The 25,594-nt window shown below is 35.0% G+C and overlaps 1 protein-coding gene across 5 annotated transcripts in view; it reads left to right on the top strand.

The window, feature by feature from the left end:
- FER (FER tyrosine kinase) overlaps positions 1–25,594 on the top strand; it is a 196,971-nt gene that overhangs the window by 120,164 nt on the left and 51,213 nt on the right. For all 5 annotated transcript variants that reach the window (XM_032984034.2, XM_042787613.1, XM_042787615.1 and 2 more), the window contains 4 exons: positions 4,570–4,626; positions 7,635–7,750; positions 9,349–9,443; positions 25,121–25,244. In XM_032984034.2, coding sequence (XP_032839925.1) covers positions 4,570–4,626; positions 7,635–7,750; positions 9,349–9,443; positions 25,121–25,244 — 392 coding nt within the window. The remainder of the gene's footprint in view (positions 1–4,569; positions 4,627–7,634; positions 7,751–9,348; positions 9,444–25,120; positions 25,245–25,594) is intronic.

The following is a 25,594-nucleotide window of genomic DNA, read 5'->3' as shown; positions in this document are numbered from 1 at the left end:
TTAATGTACTGATACAGTGATAACAAATCCTTCAACAGATCATTTGACTCCAGTTAACGGTGCTATTTTCTTTAATTAGTCCTCTGAAGGATTATGCATCATATTTTTTCTTCATAAACAAGCCTTCAAATTGCCACGTTGTCAGTATTTTCAAAAGTCATCCACTGAAGCATTAAATCCTTGGAATTATGCCATAAAAAAATCAATTACATTTTAATTCTATAACTTTTTGGCTTTTACAGTACTTATTTCAGTGTTAAAAACCTCTAAGTTGTCATTTTTGTGGGTTCTTTCTTTCCAGCTTTCTTTGCAAATTGTTTTCTTAAGCTTGAGTTTTACTGGTAAAGGTAAGTGTGCTGTTTGATGGCACTTCCTATCTCTTTGTAGTGTAACACCTTATGAATGAGGCATCCAATCAGCAAAAAATACATAGAAAATCATCAATGAAGAGAACATTCATGATTCATTTTTATTTCTTTAGCAAAAGCAAAAGGAGGAGGTGAAGAAAATACATTACTTATGATGTCTGATCAGTGAGGCAGTTGTTTTAATCAAGAATCTTTTCTATAGGAGAAAAATCAGTTGAGGGTTATTGAGAATTTCCTCGAAAGACTCCCAATGCCCCACCTAGGGAAGAGGAATGGCAAAGAGCCATACCATCCCATCATACAACATGGTGGTGTGGTACAGGAATTCATGTGATGGGGCTGACCAGAGTTGTGTGCTGGTATGTTGGCTGAATAAAGGCATTCAGAGAGTCTCTAGAATGTTCACTAAGCACAGCTTACAGGAGCAATGGTCTGTGTGATTTTGTGACATTATACATAAGAAAAAAGAATAGAAATCACAGTAGTAATGATTCCCCCCCCCCCTTTTTTTTTTCTCTCTTGAATTCATGTCAGTCAAAAAATGTGGAGGATAGTAATGCGTAGCCACCTTCCCAACAAGGTGCACTGTGCAGCATAATTCTTCTGTACTCCTTTCATTCTTTCAGTTACACAGAGCATCTCTGGAAACTGCTCAGTGGTTATCTCCTTGCAAAAAAAAAGGGAGACATAAGTCAGTACAAGCCTCTACCTTCCTTAGGAGTTAACAGCAGACTACTATTTCTGTAGTTCAAAGGAAATAGTTCTGATTCACAGTGCCGCCTTTGGGGAATGTTTTGTTAAAGATTTAGCCCCCATCTGAAGGGGAAGAAGAATTTTCATGATTGGAAAAATATATGTATATATATATATTTCACCTTCTTTTAAGATGATCTCAAACTTTCTGTTACAAAAAGGTCAGTCATAGATTCACAGAATGGTTTGGGTTGGAAGTGACCTTAAAGATCATCTATTTCAAACCCTTCCACTAGACCAGGTTGCTCCAAGCCCCGTCCAACCTGGCCTTGAACACTTCCAGGGAGGGGGCAGCCACAGCTTCTCTGGGCAACTTGTTCCAGTGTCTCACCACCCTCACAGTAAATAATTTATTCCTAATACCTAATCCTTAAATCTACCCTCTTTCAGTTTAAAACCATTACCCCTTGTCCTATCACTACACACCCTGTTAAAGAGTCCCTCCCTATCTTTCCTGTAGTCACACTTTAAGTACTGGAAGGCCACTATAAGGAAGCTTTGTACTCAGGTTGTACTCATTGTTCTGTACTAGTGACCTAGAATTCAGCCATGGCAGGGGATGTATAAGTAGATAGATATGATTTTTTAAATGGCTTTCTTACCTAGGAAGTGAAAATTCCCATTTTTGGTTATATGTCTCACTAATGACTAAAAAAATAATAATTTTACATTCTAAATTTTCCTTTAAATTTAAAAATATGTTAAAGGCAGTGGTGACTTTTGGGATCGAGTCTACCGTCTGCGAGTTTTCAGGTGACACCAATTGGAGTCGTGCAGTTGGTACACTAGATGGAAGGTATGCCATCTAGAGGGACCTTGACAGGCTTGAGGAGAAGGCCCATGTAAACCTCATGAAGGTCAACAAGGCCAGGTGCAAGGTCCTGCACCTGCACTGGGGCAACACCCAGTATCAAGACAGACTAGGGGATGAATGGATTGAGAGCAGCCCTATAGAGAAGAACTTGGGGATCCTGGTATATCAAAAATAGGACATGAGCCAGCAATGTACGTTTGCAGCCCAGAAAGCCAATTGTATCCCGGGCTGCATCAAGAGAAGTAGAGCCAGCGGAGTGAGGGAAGTGATCTTCCCCCTCTGCTCTGTTGTTGTGAGACCCCATCTGGAGTACTGTGTCCAGGTCTGAGATCCCCAGTACAATAAAGATACAGACCTGTTAGAATGGAGCCAGAGGAGGACCATGGAAATGATCAGAGGGGTGGAACACCTCTGGTGTGAAGAAAGGCTGAGAGACTTGACGTTGTTCAGCCTGGAGAAGTGAATGCTCTGGGGAGACCTCATTGCAGCTTTTCAGTATTTACAAGAAAGATGGAAAGAGACTTTTTGCTGGGGCATGTAGTGACAGGACAAGGGGAATTGCTTTTAAACTCAGTTAGGATAGGTTTAGATTGGATACAAAAAAGAAATTTTTTACAGTGAGGGCAATGAGACCTTGGAATATGTTGCCCAGAGAAGGTGTGGATACCCCAGTGCTGGAAATGTTCAAGGTCAAGTTGGATGGGGCTTTGAGCTAACTGATCTAGTTGGAGATGTTCATGATTATTGAAGGGGGGTTGGACTAGATGATCTTCGAAGGTCTCTTCTGACCCAAACCATTCTGTGATTCCATGGTCTATTTACAAACAGATGGGTTTCGTCTGTCTTTGAATCACAGCCTTATTTAGGTTTGAAGTGTGTTCTTGAGATTCTCTAGTCCAACTCCCTTTCTCAGACAGGGTCATCTACTGTGGGTTTCCCAGTACCATCCAGCTGGGTTTTGAATGTCTCCACAGATAAGGACTCCAAAATCTTTCTGGGGAAACTGCTCTGGTGTTTGACCACACTAAAAATGTGTTTCCTCAAGTTCAGAAAAAATTTCCTGTTTTCTGATTTGTGCCCATTGCCTCTTGTCCTGTCACTGAGCATTACTGAGAAGAGTCTGGCTCCTTTTTCTTCATTCTCTGCCATCCGGTATTTATACACATTGGAAAAATCCAGTTTTGCACCAGGAGGTGCTATTATGGTCCCAGTAAGAAAGGCATTCAGAGTCTGTAAGGTATCATTTAAAATACTGTCCATTAGAGCTAACACTGTAAAGAGAGAATAGTATAGACAATCTTGCATCCATTTAGACAGTGGGAGCCCCAGGTGGTGTGGCATTGAATGGACCACTGATCCACATGGAGCATGCTGAGCAGTCTCTGCATATGTCAGAGATTCTCACATTTTGGTCATTCGATCTGTAGCGGGACTTTTTTACAAGGAGACAGCTCTGTTCATTATTTCTACTGGCAAACAGAAAGGATGTCCACATGAGAACTTCTTGGAGCACTTGTAGATAAAGGCAAGGCCACTCAGGTGGTGTAATCTCTGGTACCCTGTTGGAAGTGCCTGTGGGCTCTGTTGCAGTGTGCTGGCTGAGTTCATCCTGCGGCCGACGATGTTGTGCAGCACAGCACAGGCTTGGCCTTACTCCAGTTAGCTGTTGTGTGGGTCACTAACACTCTGGTCTTCTGATCAGGGTCCTCTACAGTCCTGAAAACCTGGTAATCTGATAGATTAGGTGTACTTCAAAACCAGCATTCTTGGCTTGGTTTTCTGTGAGCTTTAATGAGAAATTATTTAATGAGTTGGCATACGTTTGTTTAGATATTTGCATTTTTCATTAGTAATGAAGGATGCTTAGGACATTTCCACTATGATGAGGAGCAGTAATGGTGTTTGTGAGGTGGTAAGTAGATGAGGCGCTAAAAATGAAGTAAAATGGAAAAATAGTAAATATGAATTAGACTTAAAATATCCTATTCCAACATATTAACTAAGTATTTCTTAAATATATCTGTGTAGCAGGAAGTTTATAATTGTTTTTTGTATATTTTTAGGCTGTTGCAGAGTATTTGCAGTGTTGATTATCAACACTGAACAGATACTTTAACTGCCATTTGCTATCTTGTCTTCTCAAGTAGTTGTCTGTAATATTTCAAACTACCACAGAAGACCTAAGAGATGCAAATATGTGTCCTGTTAATAAGTAGAAGTTATTTTTTCATGTACACTGAGAAGAAAAATGTTGTGTTTTTTTTTTTTATTTTTGTATACTAAAATGTTTTCTTATCTGATTTTGACTCAAGTGATTGTTAAAAACTGGGTGTTAGATTTCATTTCCAGAGCTTGCATGAAAATTTGCATCGTGCTCTTTCTGTACAGACTGTCCTGCTGTAGGCTTAACTTTCTATAACTTTCTATATGGCATATGTCAATATTTTATTGTATACCAAGTTTGCTAAACTCTATTACATAAACACTTAGATTTAAAACTTCTGGCATGCTTTTGATTGAGCAGTCTGAACATATTGCTTCTTTAGCTCCATTTCTACTCAAATATATCTTACAGAAACTGTTTCTTACATATTTGCACAGACTGAAAATTCTTCTTTTCTTTTCCTCCCATAGGATAAGAAATGGGTTCTCAATCATGAAGATGTCACACTGGGAGAATTACTGGGTAAAGTAAGTAACCAAGTGAGCTAAATAACATTTAAATAAGTAAATATTAATCAGTAAGACTTTACAATTCCTGTTTGCCTTATCTTTTAAATTACCATGGTATGCAGTTTTTATATCAATAATTTTACTTTAATACACAAGACAGCATTGTGCTTTAAATAAATGTAAATCACATTTACTGATAAATTGTATAATGTGTGTGCTGAAAGTGTTTAACTAGAATATGTATTTTTCTCTTTTGGAAGGCTTTTAAGCTAACTAGATTTCTGCAAAGCATGATGCGGCTGTTTTACTTTGTGTATTCTTACAAAATATTTTACAAAATATAAACAAAAACATTAATGGATTTATGTTTATGTATTTATGTACAAACTTTATGAATGTATGTATAAAATTTGATATAATAAGATGATTAAATCATTTAAATCAATATTCATTAAAACAAATGTTTGTTGCTTTTGTATGATTTATTGAATGTTAGGTAGCTTCACAATTATTTATGTATTAAATTAAATCTTTTATAATATAGCTTATATCACAAATTCTGCTTAGGAGCTAAAAGTCTCTAAAATCAGGTAAGCCCCATACCTCACTTGCGTTTTTAGCACCTTTGCCTCTACAAAGACAGTTGCAAGTGCCACTCTGAACACAATGTTCCAAAAGATTTCCCAAAAACAGAAAAATAGGCTTAAATGAGGAGGAGACAAATGAAAGTAATAATTGCCTTCTTAACGTGATGCACACTAAAAGAATTGATAAAGTGTTCAAGAAATGGTGGAATTAAGATACTGTGAGAAAATTCCGTTACCCAGGATAAAATCTCTTCGGCAGTATAAGATCACAAAAAGCATTTTCTACTGGTGTCCGCACAAAATACAGATACTGTGATAGCTTCACATTCTTAAACAGAACAGTATCAATGGAGAAAAATAAAGATGTTTCAGGCATTTAAAAAGTTTTGTGTTGCTAAAAAATAAATATGAACTAGTCTTGATGAGTAAAGGCAGTTAAAGCAATCTGAAAATGGATTAATTTAGTAAACTGAATTTACATGTGCATTGCATGTTTTTGGCACAAAACATTTTTAGCATTCTGTAAAGACAACTCAGTGCTTAGAAGTGATTATAGAAGGATATGTTCTTTAAAAAGTACAGACTGGGATAAAAATTTTTTGGAACACAGTATAAATCTATTATGCATCCATTTTTAAAAAGATATAGTCAAACTAGAAAAGATAAGAATGACAGGGCCGTCAGCATCCGTATGACAAAATGTTAAAAGAACTAGAGTCACTCACCATGGAAGTGGGAAATATGAGGGTCTATAAATTCTTGAGTGGCCTGGAAAAGATGAGGAGGAAAATATTGAAAACTTCATGTATAAGAGGATGCAAACTTTAGAAAGACGAAGATTTTCCTTCACCTCAGGAGTGAATGGTCTGTTCATTTACTCAGTATGAATTCTATAATACCCCACAAAATGAAAGTTATATGAAAGGAACATGTTATATTAAAAATCATAAGTATAATAATAATTGAATATTTTTAATAAAGAAAAAAGGCATTTTCAATACTTAGGTAGTCCTTACAGTGGGTTCAGCTTTCACTGTTAAATACTTTTGACCAGAAGGCTAGAAAAAAAATCTGTTGGGAGTGACCCAGCTTCTTACCTTTGGGCATCTCCTGCCATTTTAGGTATAAGAGGTACTGTCCTGGCCTCTGGAAGTGCTATTTTAGAAGGGCAGATTGCTCTCGTATATCCTATGCCTTGAATACTGGAAACCTTTGTTTAGGCCTAAATTTATTCCCTTGTTACTAGCATCACATTACTGTTTTCCTTCTGTGAGTTTCTTTTTCCCTTTTTCTGTCTTCTTCCTTTGGCAATACCATATTCAAATGCATGGTGTAATGAAATCTTCATCACTTGGGAAAGAAAGGAAAAACTTCAATCAGAGTTTTGATGCTTTTTGAAGTCACATGCAGCCCCAGATACCAGGACACAGAAATGGAATTTATATGGAAATTTGTAAGATGTACATCTAAAATTCAGTTGTGTTTATTCTTTGGGATATACAAAACTTAACTAAAAGTATGAGATCTTCAGTTTTCATATCTTTTCTTCTCTTGGGTTTTTTTGTTGATACCAGTGTTTTGTAGTATATCCCACAATTTCCTTCTTCCTTCAATTTGTGTCCAAACTAATGTTCCTTTTCTTTTTATTTAAGTAAAGAACCTGATGGAGATTATTATATGGTCTTTATTATTTCTGTTTTTTTTCTATGAAAACTAAAAAAATAAATAACTTACCTTGCAGGTATGTTGTTGAAGACCTAAAAAATCTGATTATAAAAGGAGCTACTTTTCTAAAGTCTTGTCCAAATGTGAGGCCTTACATAATTGCCTTTATAGAGTGGTGCTGAGCTTAGATTTTAAAAAAACTGCATCACATATCTTTTTCAGGGCAGAAACGACAATATATTTTTTTTTCAGTGTGTTTAATTTAGGATCAAAGTTAATATTAAGTGTTTTAATTTTTCTTATTTTGCATCTTTTCTTTATATGTGAGAACATTTACATTATTTTGATGTGTTTTGTCCAAGTTTCATAGATCTTTTGGTGCCTTATGGACTGCAAGCTATTGATAAAATACAATAGTGTGAAAATGAAAGAGTTCTGGAGTAAAAATAAGGAAAAAATGTACTGCTATCGGTGACTGCTGACTTTAGAAGTTACTAAGAGGTTTTATGAGAAAATTCTAATTACACAATTAATGTATTTTTTTCTCTTTCCAGCAAGGTTAAATTAGAACTCATACACTGTGTTGATATAATAGATGTACTATGTCTATTGCACTGCACTGTGTTAAGGGCATGTACTGGAAGAACACCTCATTTGGCTTCATAAACATATTTCAAAAGTTCCATACCAGTTACATTAGTTGTCTGCATTATTTTTCTGGAGATTTGTGAAGATTTTGTTTACTTAGAATGATTATTTTTTTCCTGATTTCAGGGTAATTTTGGTGAGGTATATAAGGGAACATTAAAGGATAAAACTCCTGTTGCTGTAAAAACTTGTAAAGAAGATCTTCCTCAGGAATTGAAAATAAAATTTCTGTCAGAGGCCAGGTAGGTTCTCTATTTTTAATTGAAATGTATACTTGTTGTGGGGTTCTTTTTAAGTTTCATTAATAGATGAATTTACAAAATCAGACCCTCAGAAAAATTCAAAGAAACAGTAGTCAAATTTTTTCCTTCTTTTCTCTCCCTCACATGCCACTGCTGTTGCCCCAGTAACTAAACATAGGCATTTTTAACGTGTGAATGCAATAGCATCTGCACTTGCTGAAACTACCTCTTTGGCAAAGCAAGCTATGCTTATAAAACACAATTTTGTTGTTTTAAGTGCTTCCATTTAGAAATTCTTCTGAGATGTGCCATGAGGATTTGGATAAGAAAACTGGAAGATGCTGTTAATTTAGATGTGATTATACCAGTCAGAAATCTTACCTTACATGCATGATTAATAGAGCTGATCAAATGTGGCTAGGTTACCATATAGACCCCATCTAGTAATTCTCTCTTTGTAAGAAGAGTTCACTCCAGTAGAGATATTTTATGTTGTGTTAGGCAGCATATGGTTGCATACTTATTTTTCAAATTACAGTCATGCCACAATATGCTAAGTATTCTGAATATAGGCTGTTGTAGATAGGTAGGTTCTGAGACCCCAAGGTATGTAGGGGTGTATTGAAATAATTTCACAATTGCTAAACTAACTTGCTTCCTCTTGCTATGAAGCTTCATATGTTTTCATTTTTACTCCCAAACTAGTATGATCAATATGGAGAAGTAAAAGATATTATCTACATTTAGAGAATGAAGGTCAGCCACCATATCTATTGAATAATTTTAAACAGCTCGTAACTTGGCAACTGAAGAGATGTTTCATTTATTAAGCAGCCTGCCACTAATGGCGCAGTGTTAGTCTGAAGAAAAAGATGTGTTATTTCTCACTAAATATGTATGTGCCAGGTAAGTTAGTATTATACTCTTGATCCTTGGAAAAAAAAAGGAAAAAGAGAAGATGCTTAAAGTCAGCAAATAGTAGAAGAAACATTTAAGGTCTCTGTAGAATTCTTCCTTGCCCTTCATTTCACTTATAAATCATAGCATGCTGTTTTAGGCTGCACATGTTCTGATTAAAGTATTGTGTAAAAAGATGTAAACATTTTTATTTAATTCCCCAAATTAAAATTGCTGTCCTTATATTCTTCTAAAATGTATAGTATTAATTAATCTCTTAAAGTAAAATCAGAATGCGTGCTTTTGAAAAGTGCAGCAGGGAAGCATAGTGGCACGCTGTGCATGCTTTTTTGATGTAGCTCAGCTTTTGGTCTGCCACTGAAATGATGGTTAATTACAAGGGTTCTTGAGAAACTGCAAACCTGTCAGGACATTTTTCAGTTATATAGACAAATGTTACGTATTCAAATGATAAAATATATATAAGTGTAATATAGTGTTCAATCTTAATTTATTAGTGAATCACTATGCCCTCTGTTTCTAACAGAATCATGATTGATCTGTTATGTTCATTTATTTTCTTTGTAACAGTTCATTTATTTTCTTTATAACACTAAAGGTTTAAGATACTTTTCTATAATATTTAAACCATTTGTACAATAAAGTTTATTAATACAATAAACTTACTGTGTGTTTTGCAGAATACTCAAACAGTATGATCATCCTAATATTGTAAAACTTATAGGAGTTTGCACACAACGACAACCTATATATATTGTTATGGAACTTGTTCCAGGTAATTTTTTTTCTTTTTTTTTGTTTCAGCATATTTTTGTAAGTATCATTTCCATAATGTAAAATGTATTATTTTCTATTTATGTTTATCTACATTCTTACGACTGATCTCAAAATTCACCTGTTTTACGAGTCTTTGGAAATAACTAGGTTCTACTAGCTTTGAAGTGGAGTGAGGTCCACAAATCTGTTGTGAGATTTTCTGTAGCCATTCAAGACAACAGAATTTGCTGAAAGGTATCTCAGCTCTATCTTAATTCTCCTCCTGACAAGATATTAAATGGTACTTCCTTTAACAATAGAGTTATATAGTGTGTTTAAAGAAACTTAATGGCTGGGTAATGTTTCAGTTTTAATAACTCAGATTCGGGTCGTCTTTGGTAATATAGAAGTGGTTTTCATTATTAAAATATATTGTTCAGTTTATGGGTTACTCTTATTTTTGGGTTCTTCAGTTAATGTTATTCAGCAGTGGCTGAAGAAAATTTCAAATTGTTGGGATGATAAGAGATTCTGGGCAATCTTACTTCTTTGTTGGTTTTCTCAACAGCTGGAAAATATGTGGGTTTTGTAACCTCTTACTGCTTGATATGCAACACTGTATTTATTTTATATGTCATTGGATTTGTCTTCAAAATTATACATCAAACTGTTTTAAGAACCATTTCATTCATGAGGACTAAGATTGTTTATAATTCTTGACTACTGGCTTTAGTACAAGAGCACTTATGAAATCTTTGACCTGTTGGAACTTTCTAGCTTTATTCAATTAGATTATATTGGATTATTATATTTGTACATGTGATTATTAAAATGGAGACTAAAAGCAGTGTCCTGGATTTTAAGGCATACTCTGGTAATCAGCTTCTTCAGACATCTCTGAAGACAAAAATAAACCCTGATCTTTTAACACCTTTATCATTCTGGTTCAGGGTTTTCAGGGCCTAGGACAAGTTGTTGAAACATACTAGTACATTTTGAGGAGGAATTAGTGAGAACCTTTTTCTGATTCTCATGCCTATTTTGCAGTCCAAGTCTATCCAAAAAATCCTTCTATCTCCTGGATTGAATTTGCAAGAAACTTCTTAATTCTTATCCTGTTTTACAAGTCTATAAGTCCTCTGGCTAGCTTCTGTGCTTGCCTGCCCTCGATAACACTGTACTATATTCAAGCCATCATACTTTTCCATATTCTCTTACACCTTCGCTAGCACACTTGGAGACTGACCAAACCAGCTAGAAACAATAAGGGTGCCAGTTCTGAAGAAGTTGACAGAGGAAAGACAAAACATTTACTTAGATAATTTCAGTGCAGTAGTGATTCTGGTGTTACTGGTTTTCTGTTTTCTAATGGCAAGTTTGTATGAGATTACCTAAAATGATAATTATTAGTGCTGTGATTTGGTATTTAATGCTGCCTTGACTTCCACTCAACACGTAACTTGTTGAGTTCCACTCAACACTTAACTTTCTCAGTAACTGCTTTGTTTGTGTTTTGTCTTATAGTGTTTATTTGTGAAAGTGTTTAAGAAGTTTAACTCTGACATCCGTTTTAATAACTAAAATTAGCATCTTTTAGATTAGAATTGTATTCTGAAAATGTATGGTTGAGAAGGTGTGTAATTAATAAATGACAGTTTTTCCCCTGAGGAGAAAATCAGAAACATCTCCATAAAATATGGAATGTTTCCTGTGTTTTCCAAGATCTCTAATGTTTGCACTTTTTTCTAGTGTTTTTATAACCAAAATACATGTAGACTGTACAAGTACTATGTCTTTTGAGACTGCTGTGGTATGGCTCAGCAACAGCTAATTCTGCTTTTCATTCCAGATTCAGATTTCAGTCCAGATTCTTAATTTTTTCAGGTATTAAAAACATATTTTGAAATTTAGCACTTCGAGAGGTACTACTGTTAGTGATTCTGTTATAAACTGTCTCTGCAGAGAAATCTTTTTGCTTTGTTGCAAATGTAGATGGGATTATAAACTATGCATCTGGATAAAATCATCGTGAAAACAATAGAGAAGGTGGCAGATGCATATTTAAGCATGTGTGCAGCCATTTTTACATGCAGAAGTAACGCAGATGTTGCCAACAGATAACAGAGAAATAAAGCAAGTTGTCAAAGAAAATTATCTTTTGTAGATAGATTCCTCTTCCTGGTGTGTTAACATAACAAGTGACATGTGTCCTCAAGTAGGAATCACAGTAATAAAGAAATTTCAACGTGAGTGATGCAGCAAGGATTAACTGAAATAATAAATAAGGTACCAGAGCATGTTGCAAATACGTAGCCAAAGTAAAAAGGTAGGTGAGAAATTATATATGTTAATGAAAAAGAACCATCATTTTCTTACTATTCACTTACTTGCTCTTGGTCATACTGACCTCACTGTATATGTCCACCCAGTGTCAACCCATCACAGATTACTTCAGTACAGAAAGCCTTGGTTATCTTCTTCATAATCCACCACCTGTCAAGAACTAAGGAAATATAGTGATATAATGCATATGTGTATTATATAAATTCACTTTAAGGGGTGCATATGTGGAAAAATATATCCTACCTCCCTGCCACTGGCTGGGTTGTTAGGGGCCAAGTCTCTTCTCAGTCTTGTCCTACAGGTCTTTCTGCAGGAACCTCTACAGGTGGGAGGGGGAAGAGCATCCTATAGGCAGAATGTGACAACTTTTTCTAGAGTTGGTTGGGATGAGGTTACTGTAGTCCTTCTAGCTTCTCAGACAAATTCTAATGAAAAAAAAGTCCTTTAAACTGAGAAAGGAGAAGTCCTGAAAAGACAGAGCTCAGGCTCTTTTGATACTGTAACCATGTTTTTGTGATGGTACCATTGATGATGACATGGACTTAGGATGCTCTATCTACTAGACTGAAAACATAGGAGTAATGCACATGATATCAAGAGACTCCAGTAAACTGGTGAAAGACAATCTCTTCTGAGGACTCAGAGATCATAACAAATATTTTAATAAAGATGTGTTTTACAGTTGTCTAATAAAATATGCCCAATGACCATCACAAGGTAAGCTTTCTTACATTTTAAAGCATCTATATCAGGCAACTTGCATTGTAATATAGGAAAAAAGCTCCTAGAATATTTTTTAAAGAGCTCACTTCTCTTGTTTTCCGGACAAGTAGCTGCTACTACTTTCCAAGTAAAGATGTATAGTAAATAGTTCCTCTGAATACAGAAGAGTATATTCTGCCAACTGTTGTTAATTCTTCATGACACACATACCACAAATGAAAATGTCAGTAAGTTGTGATGGCTACCTACTAATAAGAAGCCCCCAACCAGTATCCTAAAGATATTAATTCTAAAGATTATTAATTGATAAAAAAACCCAACCTCATTAAAATACTCCCTGACATATATAAACAGAAGCTAAAATGCATGTAGCAGCAACAATGTCCTTCTTATATACTTGGAAAGTTACATGTGTAGAAGAGATGTGATATAATACTGTCATTCAGGAATTTATGACGAGAGTTATAATGATTTTTGAAATCCGAAGCAAATTGTTCTTTCTCTCCTCCCCTCACCTTCCCAAAATTGCCAAGATAGTAATTGAAATTGAGTCGATGAGTCCTTAATATTTTTTCTTATAAACATTTTATATATTTTTAAGTGAACAGAGATCTATAGAAAAATCTTATTTGCAGTCTTAAGTTATGCTAGCTAGCTGCTCTGAAAAAGCAATTTAGCAAATCAAATGCTTTTAAAATGTTGATCTGTGTTTGCATAATGGATAAATTTTTAATAACCTTTAAAGCACTCTTGCAAATATATATATTTTTTAACCTAAATGACATTCAGATATTAACTAAAAAGAACTACTGCCCAGATCCGTACAAGGGCCCAATGCTGAAGTTGCTGTGTGACTTCTGTAGTACCATGTAATAAAAACTAACCTGAATTTTACAGTGGCATAATTTTTTTCTGTGAATTTTTTAGTAGACTAAGAACTGAGGAAACAACTCTGTTTGGAAATGATCTTTGTATTACAATGTTTTGTTAATGGAGAACTTTTCACAGAGATTTCCTCTTCTTGTTTGGTAGTTAAGACTTTTTTTCTATGACAGCTATAGTCACCAGTTTGAAAATATTAAAACTGTTAAAGAAAATTTGAGAAGCGCAACACCCATGCATTCATATGCTGATTATTTGCATAGATTTTGTGTTCCTAATAGAAGTTATACTTTTATTTCTCTTTTGCTGTGCACTTACCTTTGCTCATATTTTCTGATTTCATATTGCTAGCTTCTACTCTTCACATTGTTAGGACTCCTAATTTAGGATATGCCTGAACAATGTATATGCGCATGCCCTCTGCAAGTGTGTGGTAAGTCAGATGTGATGGTTTCTAGATACAGAAACTCAGATAATCTCAGCTCCCTAGCCATGTGGTGTGATGACTGGAGCCAGAGAGCACATGAAGTAAGATCCAAAATCAGTGGAATTTCTTGAAGACCTCTCTGCACAGTGAGGCACAGCATCCGATTTGTTGAGCATTTGCTGATCATCTGCATAGCATATGCACAGTAAGTGAAACGAATCCAGTGGAGGGCTGTGTTTTAATAGTAAGCTGTCATATCACTGCCTGTAAGCTTTACCTTGCAGCAACACCTGGAGAGAATCCAGTGGATAAAGTCTCCCTACTGATTCTGACTCCAGTGAGGCTACTGAATAGAGAAAAACAGTATTTGACTGTCAGTTTCTTCTTCTGTCTCCACTGCCCAAGAGCAGATTTCAGATGCTGTGTTAGCACATAGCTAATGAAAACTCCACGCCAAAAAGGCATGTTTTATTTTAAAATACAGTGAAGTAAATCTTACGGTAATTGCAGTATCATGAAGTGAATTTTAAATCCTGCATTAAAGGAGTAGAAATGACTCAGCTCCAGGAAAAGCAGAGTGCAACTCTCAAGTTGATGTATACTCCCCATGATTTTCATACTTTTCAAAAATTCTGCTTAGAAAAATTAGGCTGTTGGAACCTGATAGGATTATGAAGAACTCTGATAATCATATAGGTTGCTATAAGTTATTTTCTTCGTAATGTTCTTCCCTTTTTTCTTACTACTTTGTAATGAAATGTCAGATAAGGTGGTTTGATAAGGTTTGTTGCAAAGGTGATACCTAAACATATCTAAGCATATGAATACTGAGTTATTTCATAACACAGTAACTTTTTAATAATCTGTTTTGATATATTTTAAGTACTCAGTTTATCCTAAGAAAGACATAAGTTAAAATGAGAATTGATAATGAATTTTAGAAAAAGAAACCCCATATGTTCATGTTTGCCAAATTCGTGATGTTTTTATAGAGTCCTACGGAATTGACTAACCTGACTGAAAAATAATGCAGTAGAGGTGGGATACTAGTCTTAAAATTGTTCACTGCAGTCTGTAGCCTTCACCACAGGAATTTTCTAATGTAGATAAGCTGTTGTCAGGGATGGTTTCCAAAATGAGGAACAGCAAGACTTCATGTAAAGTGCAAGAAAGCACCTAACATTTCTGTGTTGTCACATCAGTCTAAAAAAATGTGCATTTTACTCATATTTTCTGGGTTAATTTATTAATTTTTCTTTGCTCTGTGCCTGTTTTCCCAGTGTTTTGTTTTGGTTTGGTTTGGTTTGGTTTTTTTTTTTTTTTTTTGCGCTTTATCCTGTGTTGTTGACCTTAAAACTGAAGAAAGGGAAGTAATTACGAGGAGCTGCTTTGTTATTCAGAACAGGAAAATAACAATTTGCCAGTGTCTCTTAAGGCCACACAGGGCATAAGGAGTTTTCATAACAGCTCATTTTTAGCAAATTTAGATGATGATCAGAGAGATCAGCTAGCATTATCTGTAAGCTATCGAGGGTCCAGACTGATAACCTGAGACAAATGGATGCTGAATTTTGATGGGGTGTAGAGAAGACTACCAGGAAGATGGTGAAGGGATTGACAAAACCTGCTTCCTGTTCTTTCCTCCTTTCAGAGTGAACTCAGCATCTTTTCATGGAAAAAGACAGGAAAAGAAGAAACTAGAATACCCTTCTCTTTTACCCTTCCTTGTCTCAACTTCTCTCTGAGTGAATGTGGATCTTACTGTGGTATTTCTGCTTTGAGAATAAGGGATTTGAATTCACTGAAACACTTGGGATCACTTAACTGTGTTCTTCTGCTCTTAATTTATCGTACAATCTACCATGTAATCAAAAGCAAATTATAGGAGTCCCTTTAAACTTTGAATGTTTTTTTCTCTCCCTAGTTTTAGGGAAAAACCAAGTCTAATTCAAATGTAATCTGTAAGGTGCAAAAGCAATCCCAAGCACAAAATTATTTCTTCTCCTTCTTTATGTTAATTTCAATTTACTTACATTTTAGCTTGCCTTGAATGGATAATTTAATTTAGAGGTAGGACCTTTGCATGTGCATGAACTACGTGTTCTAGAGTGAGGCATTTTGAAGGTAGATGTGTAATTATGTGGTTCAGTTACCACTTCATGCAACTGTTTCAACTGTTAATTTTGTAGAACCTTCAAAGTGCATCTGTCCCTTCAGCAAAAAGAGTCTGCACAGGTTGTCAGGATAAGCACCATCATCACACCTGCACCAGTTCTCTGGAAGGATTTGTCTAATCGACAGTAGATGCAAACATCTTTATATGTTACAACAGTTGATTCAAAGTAGTACAAGGAAGCTTGTAGTCACATTTTTTGTGAGCTACTCCTTTTAGCTGTTGGACTGTTTAATCACAGGCTGATAGCCTACTTTCTATTTCATGTATTAATATATTTAAACATTTTTATAATCAACATAGTTAAAATTACATCCCCAGAAATATTTTGAAATAATTTTCTTTTTTGCCAAGTCAAGCATTCAAAAATAGGTAATTCAAGAATATGGCTTGTCTGTTGAGTCTTAATTTAACCTCCTCTAGCATATATATAATCATGATATAATACAATTTTATGAAAACTAGATCTCCCTTCTGTAGAAGATCCTTACCTCGTACAGTTCTGAGCAGTTTTCCAAGAGTTGTTTCTCATCTCCAAATCCATTATGTGGCCATAGGCATTATTTAGTCTGTTCTATCAGTGATCTGCTCTGAGTGTGATTCCCACACCCCCTTCCCAGGGGGCATTTCTGGATGTTTTTCACTCTAATACTAAATGCATTGTGGACATTTCTCTGTAATACTAGTGTGCATTCCTGATACCACCGTAGAATCCCTATTTGATAATGGATGTGTGGTTGCAAAAAAAGCAACCCCCTACTTAGCTGGACACAGAGTTTACGTTCCCTGTTTTATTTAGGCTCGTGCTGACATACATTACAGTAGATTTGTTGAACACTTGCAACAAACAGTTTGAGCTATACTTGTACATAAACATCCAGTAATCTAATAGTGTGGGAAGGTTGTCTGAATTAGGTTTCAAGTATGTATGTTCAGTTTACATCTAGGCACATGTAGCTAGCTTTCAGGGTGGAGTTCAGCAAGGTCGTAACATCTGTTTTTGCAACAGGATAAGGTAATCTGTTCGGATTTGTACTGAATCATCCAGGATGCAAATTGCCTGTGCCATTGATGCAGAAACAATTCAGAGGTGACAGGTTTTATTACCTCAGGTGCTGCAGCACCACTTAATTTCAACTACACTGGCTCCCAGGCATGTTCAGAAAGAGCATAGCCATTTCTGTAGTGTCTGTAATGGGATCTGTTACACCATTTTTAACCCAAGCTCTGAGGTTCCCTCTGCACCCTGTTCATGCTATCCTTCCTGCAGATGTCTTTGGTCCAGCTTGGCTTACTCACTCCATCTCTTCTGAACTTAAGGTGACTCTATTGCTACTTTCTCTATGTTACAGCCCTTTTTAGTTCCACAGGACTTGTTAGGTCAGAAGCACTTGCAAATAAACGCAGTATGCTTCCTGACCTATCAGTCCCTCTTTTTGGCCTTTCTTCAAAAAGAGAGCTACATGGCATAAGATGGAGAAATGCCTACCGATCTATTACAGCTGGTGCTGAGGTAGAGCTGGTAAAACCTGCTAAATCTTAAATGACTTTTGTGGACTTACTCTTATTTTCTGTATGTAGTGATCCTTTAGGGTATAGCACCAAATCACAGCCAACTCTATGTATATCTGCTGTTAGTTGCACTGAAGTCAACAAGTTCATTTATAACCAGATTTTCAGTGCTGAGACTGAGGTATGTATAAATTATTTGCTGATATGATGTACGATGTACATATTATCTGATCTTTTCTGCTAAATTAATTATCATCTTCAGTGAAGGAGAGCTGATGTTATGGCTTACCTGAGCTTAAAGTTAGCCTAGTTGTCTCTGAGGTGCAGCTGATTTCATACACAGAACCAGAATGCTGATAGATGGTGAAAAATTGTTAATTTTTAATTTCACATTGTACAATCCAGCTGCTATGTTTTCTATTCTGTATGTATTTTTTTCCTTCTATTTCCTGCTTCAGGAGGCAGTGAGATCTCTATAGATATCATTCAGGTTTTTTTCCAGTTGTTTCTGTTTAGACGTCCTTTAAAACTGTATTAAAGTTTTGCATGATCTGCCCCATTAGTTGTGTAGTGCATCCTCAGTAACTGACTTTTGCCAGCAAATTTCATATGTGTCCTATCTTGCAGTCCCATCCTGAATCTTTACTGCACACTGTCAAAAAATCAATACAACAACAAAAAAATAAAGGTCAGTCAAGTTCTAGACAAATTCAAATTAGAGATAAGATGCAGATTTTTAACAGCGATAGTGACTGTCTGGCTTTGTCTTCCACTCAATTCTTTTTTTCTCTAGTAAAATAAGTTGTCTGGCTAAATACCCAGCTGTTGCTAAAGTCACCTTCTGTCTACCCTACAGTTTCTCTTCACATAAATATGACTCCTGCCTGTTTCTCCAGTTTTTGTCTCTCTTAGTTTATCCTTTTCTCTTGTACTCAGCTAAGCTTCCAGCTTCCATTTTTCTTTGTCTCTATTTCTCTCCAACCTCCCATGCTTCTGCCTCTGCCACCTTCCCTCTTGTTGGGCACGTCACCCTATGAACCAGAGACCCTACCATGGACTCCTTCTCTCTGTATACATGTCCAACTTCACCCTCTGCCCCCAGCCCTCTTGTAGTACACATGCACATGCACACATACAGACCCCATTTCTTCGTCCTCCCTTCCCTTCTTCTTAGTCTTGTACATTCACATGGGCCTCTGCCTTCCTACTTGATGCCTTCTTTTATGCTGTGAGGATATTGAGAGAAGGGGGGGGAACAGTCAGATTCCTTTGTTGGGGTATAGGTGAGTGGTGATTAAAAATTACTGTCAGCTCAGAGCTTCTCTATTTGATAAAACAAGACCAAAGCCCCACTATAAAATATACATATATATGTATATATACACACACGCGCGTACTGTAAAATCTTCCTCTGTTGCAACATTTGAAACTAGATTTTGATTTTTCTCTTTTCAAATATTTGAGGCTTTGATACTATATTTTGTATAATATTGTACAAAAATAAATAGCAAGTAAATGAATCTAGAAAATGTGTTTGAAAAATGAATAAACAAATGTAAAATAAAACAACTAAAATAATTTTTATTTTTGTTTTATTTTAAACTTAAAAAATAAGAAAAGTGTTTTGGTATCAGCAAGAACTACTCTATGTATCTTTTAAAATTTATTTTATTTGTTGGTATTCCTTCACATTATCATTTTTGTTTTACCTGGAACAACTTTTAAGTAAGTATATATATTAATTCATGTGTCTGCATTTTAAAAATGTTCATTGTTTTTCTTTACATTAAAAAACCCCTGTTCCTCATGAATGTTCTGTTTCACATGGGCTATCATCATGACTTTCTAATCTGGAATCCTTTTCAAGGCTAGTGATTATTGTTTTTTAAGCATAGTTCAGCTGTGGGAATTAATGAAACAAAACCGAATGGAAGACTTCCCAAGGGAGGATGATACTCCTTTTTGTTAATTTCTGAAGTAGGTTGTATCTACCGACTCATTGGCCTATATCCTCCTAGCCACAACACCAAAACATGGAGACCAAATAGGCTGGGCAGCATTATTTTGTGCAGCACAGAGGACAAGGGGTACTGGCTACTGATGTCTTGCCGTGATTTCTGGTTTCTTCTTGACAGATGATGACGGACTTGGTTTTGGATAGGCTTTTGTGCCTAATAATTTGGGAATAAGTAGTCGCTGTGGTAGGATCACTGGCTCCATACTCTAGTTTACTTGATTCACCTTAAATCTAAGGCAAGGTTGCTGACCATTGTCAATATTTTCCTCATTTTTAATATCTTATGTATATAATCTGTCATCCCATTAAAAGGAGGTAAAATAATGTTGTAACCTTCTCATCTTCATTTTAGTGTACTGTAGTTATTTTGTGCTAGTGAGTCATCTCTGTTGTGGTCCCATTGCAGGTCTAATGCTAAAAAGTCATCCTCATAGCGGTCCTGCTGCAAACAACATCTCTGTGTTTAGTTATTGCTGCTAATCATGTCCTTGGCTCTCAGTGCACACCATTCTTTTAACCCTTGTTTTTTTCTTTCATCTTTTGTTTTCACATACATGCACGTCCACTCATACTTCATTACCACCATTGTTAATATTACTATGGCAAAACTTTGCATGATTATAGCAACTTTTGTTTGCCTTGCTTATCAGGAAAAATTGAAGTTTTAACTGGATTTTGCAATAGGACTGTGTAGGCAGTTGAAAAACCTTGGGTTTACTAACAGTTTCTGTAACTACTTAAGTAAAATAATAAAAAAAAAAAAGGGAAAACACTGCATTACACAGAAATGATCCATTAGTTGAAAAGTGGAGGCACACTCTTTTAAGTAAAATTAGTGCTTCAGCATTTCTAAACCCTTAAATTTTCAGTAGTTTACGGAATAGCTGCTTACTTCCTTAAAAAACTGTCTTCTAGAATTGATACAGATGCATGTTTACTGTTTTAAGTTGATAGTTTTAAGTATCCGTTGTTTGGATTTGTTTTGTTGATAATGTATGTGGGACTAAGATACTGGGCAATTAAAAAGCTCTAAATTTCTTTACATTAGTCAAAAGACTGACCATATGAATCCTCAAATTTATAAATATTTACAGGTGCAGATAAAGGTAATTTCAAAAATATTATAATAGCTTATAGAACAGTTATGAGTACTGAATCATGGAGCTCCTCTGTGTTAGGTGACCATTAAATTTTCTGGCCAGCAGCATGCTGCATCTGCATGATTAATGTGTGTATAAATGTAAGAATTAAGTGGACTCCTTAAACAAACAGCTATTTAACAAGGCTGTTTAATAAAGGAAATAAACCTACTTTATTAAAACTTATATGTAAATAATAATATATCTAATTCCATATATTTCTTGATAATTGCTATTAACACATTTATTAATATTTGTATAATTTAAACATTAATTAAATGGTGTGATACTATATAGATATATAAATTATTAATGTCTATATATATAAGTATCAATTAGCAGAAGATTTCTCACCTTAATTTCAAAACTATACTTTAATTATGTTCAGTGTCAATACTGATTATCAGAAAAATATCAAGAGTGCCTAGAACAAAGAGGTAGGTACCATTTTGGGCAAGAGCTCAGGAGGACACTGATATACTCATAGTTGATTATAAATGCCGTTAAAGTCAGAGATTGCCATAATCAAATATTTTGCAAACAGATCTAATGTATTTCATGGCTGTTTCTTGTATTTTGATTTCTTCTCATAGATCACAATTATTTTTTTTTCTCTTGCAAGACAGTAGCTTACTTTTGTGTGCCCCATTAAGTCAACTGTTACATTGTCATAAAATACTACTTATCATACAGTGTAAAGTTTATAATATAAAGTAGGGCCAACACTAGGAGATGCTGATATGTGGTATTTTCACTCTCTTAAAATACCTGTGTATAATGAGAAATAGTTCACATTCACAGTGAAATACATGAAGGGCTTTTTTCAGGAATCCAATTATAGCAGGCAGCTCTCAAGGAGCTTCTGCTTATGTACTACATTTTGTCATCTACTTAGGAAAATAATTCTACTGTATTAGGCAGATACTCCAATACTGTTATTTATCCTCCTATAAACCCAAAACGGGCAGTTGATTTCTGCTTGGTGATAATACTATAATGGTTTAATTATTTCTGTAGTACTTAGAGTGGCTGGAGCAGACCTCATTTCCTGGTAGTGTTGTGTGCCATTAACTAGAAAAACAGGTAGCCATGTAAAACACAATGGAAATTCCATATATAAGAGAAAGCATTACTTACTCTTATGTAGTCATCTAGCTTTGTTTCAGTTGTTTCATAGTCTAATTGGTCTGTTTATTTTATTTCTATCAACAGATATTATACTGGAGATAATGCTCTGATGCTATGTGCTGCAAATAGTGAATTAAGGCTTTTTATGTTTAAACTTGTTTTAAGAAACACATGAAGATATTACATAGCCACACTTTTACGCTGAAGGGTTTAGGTGAAATCTCCTTAACTCAGCTTTGAAGGCATTCATGTGGATGCTTTCCTGTGAAGATGAATAGCTGGAACATTGGCAGCACAGGAGACAGTAAAAGTCAGAATTTACTAGTTAGAGTAATTCTGTCAGTTAAAGGACAGATACTTAAGCCTATGTTGGTATCACAATGATAAGGATAATTAGATTTAACCTAAAATGACATATTTTGCACAGAATTAGGTGTGTATCACTTTGCTTTTTTGTTTTGTCTACAGCTAAGTGCTTCAAATCAATATTGAACAGAATATTTAAAAGATATTTTTGTCATCTCTATGGAAGAACAGATACAAGAAAACAGAATTCCTAGCAAAAGCATAGCAGTTTCCTGACTTTTGTCACTGTTAAGACTGAGGCAGATAGAGATAATTATATTAAAACTGTGGTTTGATGATAGGCATAAAATACACTGTATACAGTTTGAGGTATACTGTGCTGGTTTTACTCAAAACTCTGTAAGTTCACACAATGCAATGCCAAACACTGAAAATTAGCAAGTCTAAATCACTTCCTGATGGTATGATTGCTTTGAGAAGTTACAGGCTTGTGCTCTGCAATTTTGACAAATTCTGATGTAAGAAACTGAGCAGTTTTTAATCCTGTTCAGAAATGAACAAATGCAAATTAGGATCTTAATCTGATTGCCTAGGCATATTAGAAACAAATTTATAACATGTATTATTTCTAAATTCTTTAATGGATATGTTATTTTTTTTTTTGATACCTTGTTAACTTTAGTAGCTTGTTATTTGAGAACATTTTTTACTGTTTATTGTGGAGAGCAGTAACTCATTTGTACAAAGAATTTACACAAATTGTGTGGAATATGAATTTAGTCTCACACTGATGTTGTTATAACTCTTTTTATAAATAGACCTTTCTTACTTTGGAATTATTCCTTCATTTTTGGTATGGCTATGTGAGAAGGTATCCTTTTTTTTAGGATATCAGTCTGCGCTTATCTGTCTTTTCAGTTCTTCCTGCAATAAGTAGTTAGAAATTCTCAGTCTTCAATATTGGAACATGGGTTGATTGATGGTAGGGTTTTTTTAGGATGGTCTTATATGTTTTTTCTGTAAGCTTCCTTGATTTACTGCTCTTATTGAAGTAATGGCACAATTTGCCAAGTTTGGAAGACTTTCACATTCATAAAGGCATATAATCATATTTACTAATTAAAAGATGATACCTATGTGCAGAGCAGTGAGTTCTTAGTATATAAACAAAATAATTTGCATCAGCTTGTTTGCATGTGTTAGATGGAGGTATTATTAAAAGTCATTGTTAACTGTCTGCTGTAACCAGAATAATTCTGTTTACATATATAAATTACACATATTTCATTGGAGTGTTTTTCTTCCATCTCTCTGGTGATACCTACTTTTTACCAGTTACTAGACTATGTCAGTAACCTCTCAAATTAACAGAAGGGTGAATGTTACCCAGCCCAGTTTGCAATAGTATTCTATTCTTTTAAGATTTCATTTGAATTTAAAATCCAGTATCCCAAGATTCACCCTGTCAGACTTTGCAGAGGTGTGTAACTAACTTTTGTAAAACAGAGGGTATTTCAAATTTGCTTTAGAGTCAAGGGCATCCAGTCAGCTCTTGGTTTTCCAGATGTGTGTTATTCAGCCTGAGGGTAAAAGGCATCATGGGCTCCATGCATGCCAGCAGTACTGTTGGTGTACTCAGGATGCAATATTTGCTTGCTCACCTGAGGGGTTCTGGTTGGACTAACATGAGAGCATTTGCTGTTCATTCGCTTTGCTTTTATCCTTGCACTTTAACAATGTGTTCTCACAATCTAATTTTAAATACCTAGATGATCCATAATTTTGGATCATGTGGTTTATACAAACCCTTTGTTATTTTTACAAATTTTCTGAGTGTTTTCATTAAGAGGCAGCCTGTAAAGCCATCATATCCACATCATTTGTACTAAAAGAAACCTATCCCTGGCAAAATGAATAAACAAAGCAGTTGGCAGTTAAGATGCTAATCCATTTTATAATTACCCCAACTTATTTTTTGATGGACATTACAATTACACTTCATAACAGCAGACTTTCTTCTTTAATATTATCTTACTTCTTACAGTACAAATATAAATGGCCTTCTAAGAAAATCCCATATGGAATTTTTAATATATAGTGTCTTTTCACATTCCTAAGAAAGGCAGTATACAAAACTGTATAACAGTGCATTATTTGCAAGAGAGAATTGGTATAGTGAATTCAATGCAAAGTTCAAAGAAACAAAGACCAGAGCAATGGCTGGCTGTACACTAGCAAATAAATAGTGTGATGTGGAAATCTCTACCATGATTTTTTGTCATTGCCTGGAACAATAAAATACATTTTAGAAAAAATCTTTAATACAGTTATTTCAGTCAGAATATGGCATTGCAGTGTTTGTATGATGTCACTCCTGTTTATCTTAGTCCTAAATCAGTTTTTCAGAAACTTTTTTTTGCAAACACAGATTGCCTTTTGGAAATCCTCCATGCTGACTCCTTCCCTGCCTCAAGACAAGAGGACAACAACTTTGTTCCTCCAAGGCAGAAGGCTTCGAAGTCACAGTAATAGTTGTTTGCCTTAAGTTGCTAGTGTCAAATATGCAGTTAACACTGCCCAAGAAATAAAACACTTTGTTACCCCTCCAAACACATCAATGTAGAATTTGAGAAACACGACTGTAAATGATCAATTAAAAATAAATTACTCTCATGTAACTAATAGGACCTAACCTCTTTATTCACAATGTTTATAAACAACTACAGCAGCCATTCTGGGATTAGAGAAGTGTGTTTATCACAAATTATCAATTGCTTTTGTCAACGATTTTCATATAAGTCTGTATTTAATGTATACTGTTGAAGATTTTGGATATATCAAAAACATGCTGTGCAGTTTTCACTTTTAAGTACCTAGTATTTTAGGAAGGTTAGGGCAAATGCATTTTGAAAGGTGAGTTCCTTCCTTTTTCTTAGGCTAACCTCAGACTGATGGGTTGAGGAGAACAGATAATAACTGCATTTTGTTTGGTGTTGCACCCCTAATGAGAGATAAATGTGAGTATCCTATCCGTCTGTTTTTCTAGGAGGTGATTTCCTGTCCTTTTTAAGAAAAAAGAAGGATGAGCTAAAAACCAAACAGTTGGTGAAGTTTTCATTAGATGCTGCTTCTGGTATGGCATATCTCGAATCTAAAAATTGTATACACAGGTAAGGAAGTTTTTTTTTCTCACTATTGTAATTTTAATCATTGGAAATGCTAGCTGTTTAAGTGTATATGGTGCTTACTATCAACAGAAGTGATCCCTACAACTTATTTGATTTGTATATTTTGTTGCTATTAGTATAAGTTAATAATGATTTTTCACCATAATAATTTGCATGATAAGGAACATAATTTATACAGTGACAATGAATCATATCAAAAGGCAATCTGTGAGGTTTATATACTGTCTGAAATTTACAGATACTTGCTTGGCTGACAGTTACTGAAACATAACTTGATTTTAAGTGTGTAATTTTAAGTGTGTTTCAGAAAAATCCACTGGTTTCTCAGATAA

The sequence above is a fragment of the Tyto alba genome, unplaced genomic scaffold, assembly GCF_018691265.1.
Source record: "Tyto alba isolate M040663 unplaced genomic scaffold, T.alba_DEE_v4.0 Super-Scaffold_13, whole genome shotgun sequence".
Lineage (NCBI taxonomy): Eukaryota > Metazoa > Chordata > Aves > Strigiformes > Tytonidae > Tyto > Tyto alba.
The sequence above is the reverse complement of the archived record's forward strand: the minus strand, read 5'-3'. Positions and strand labels throughout refer to the sequence as shown.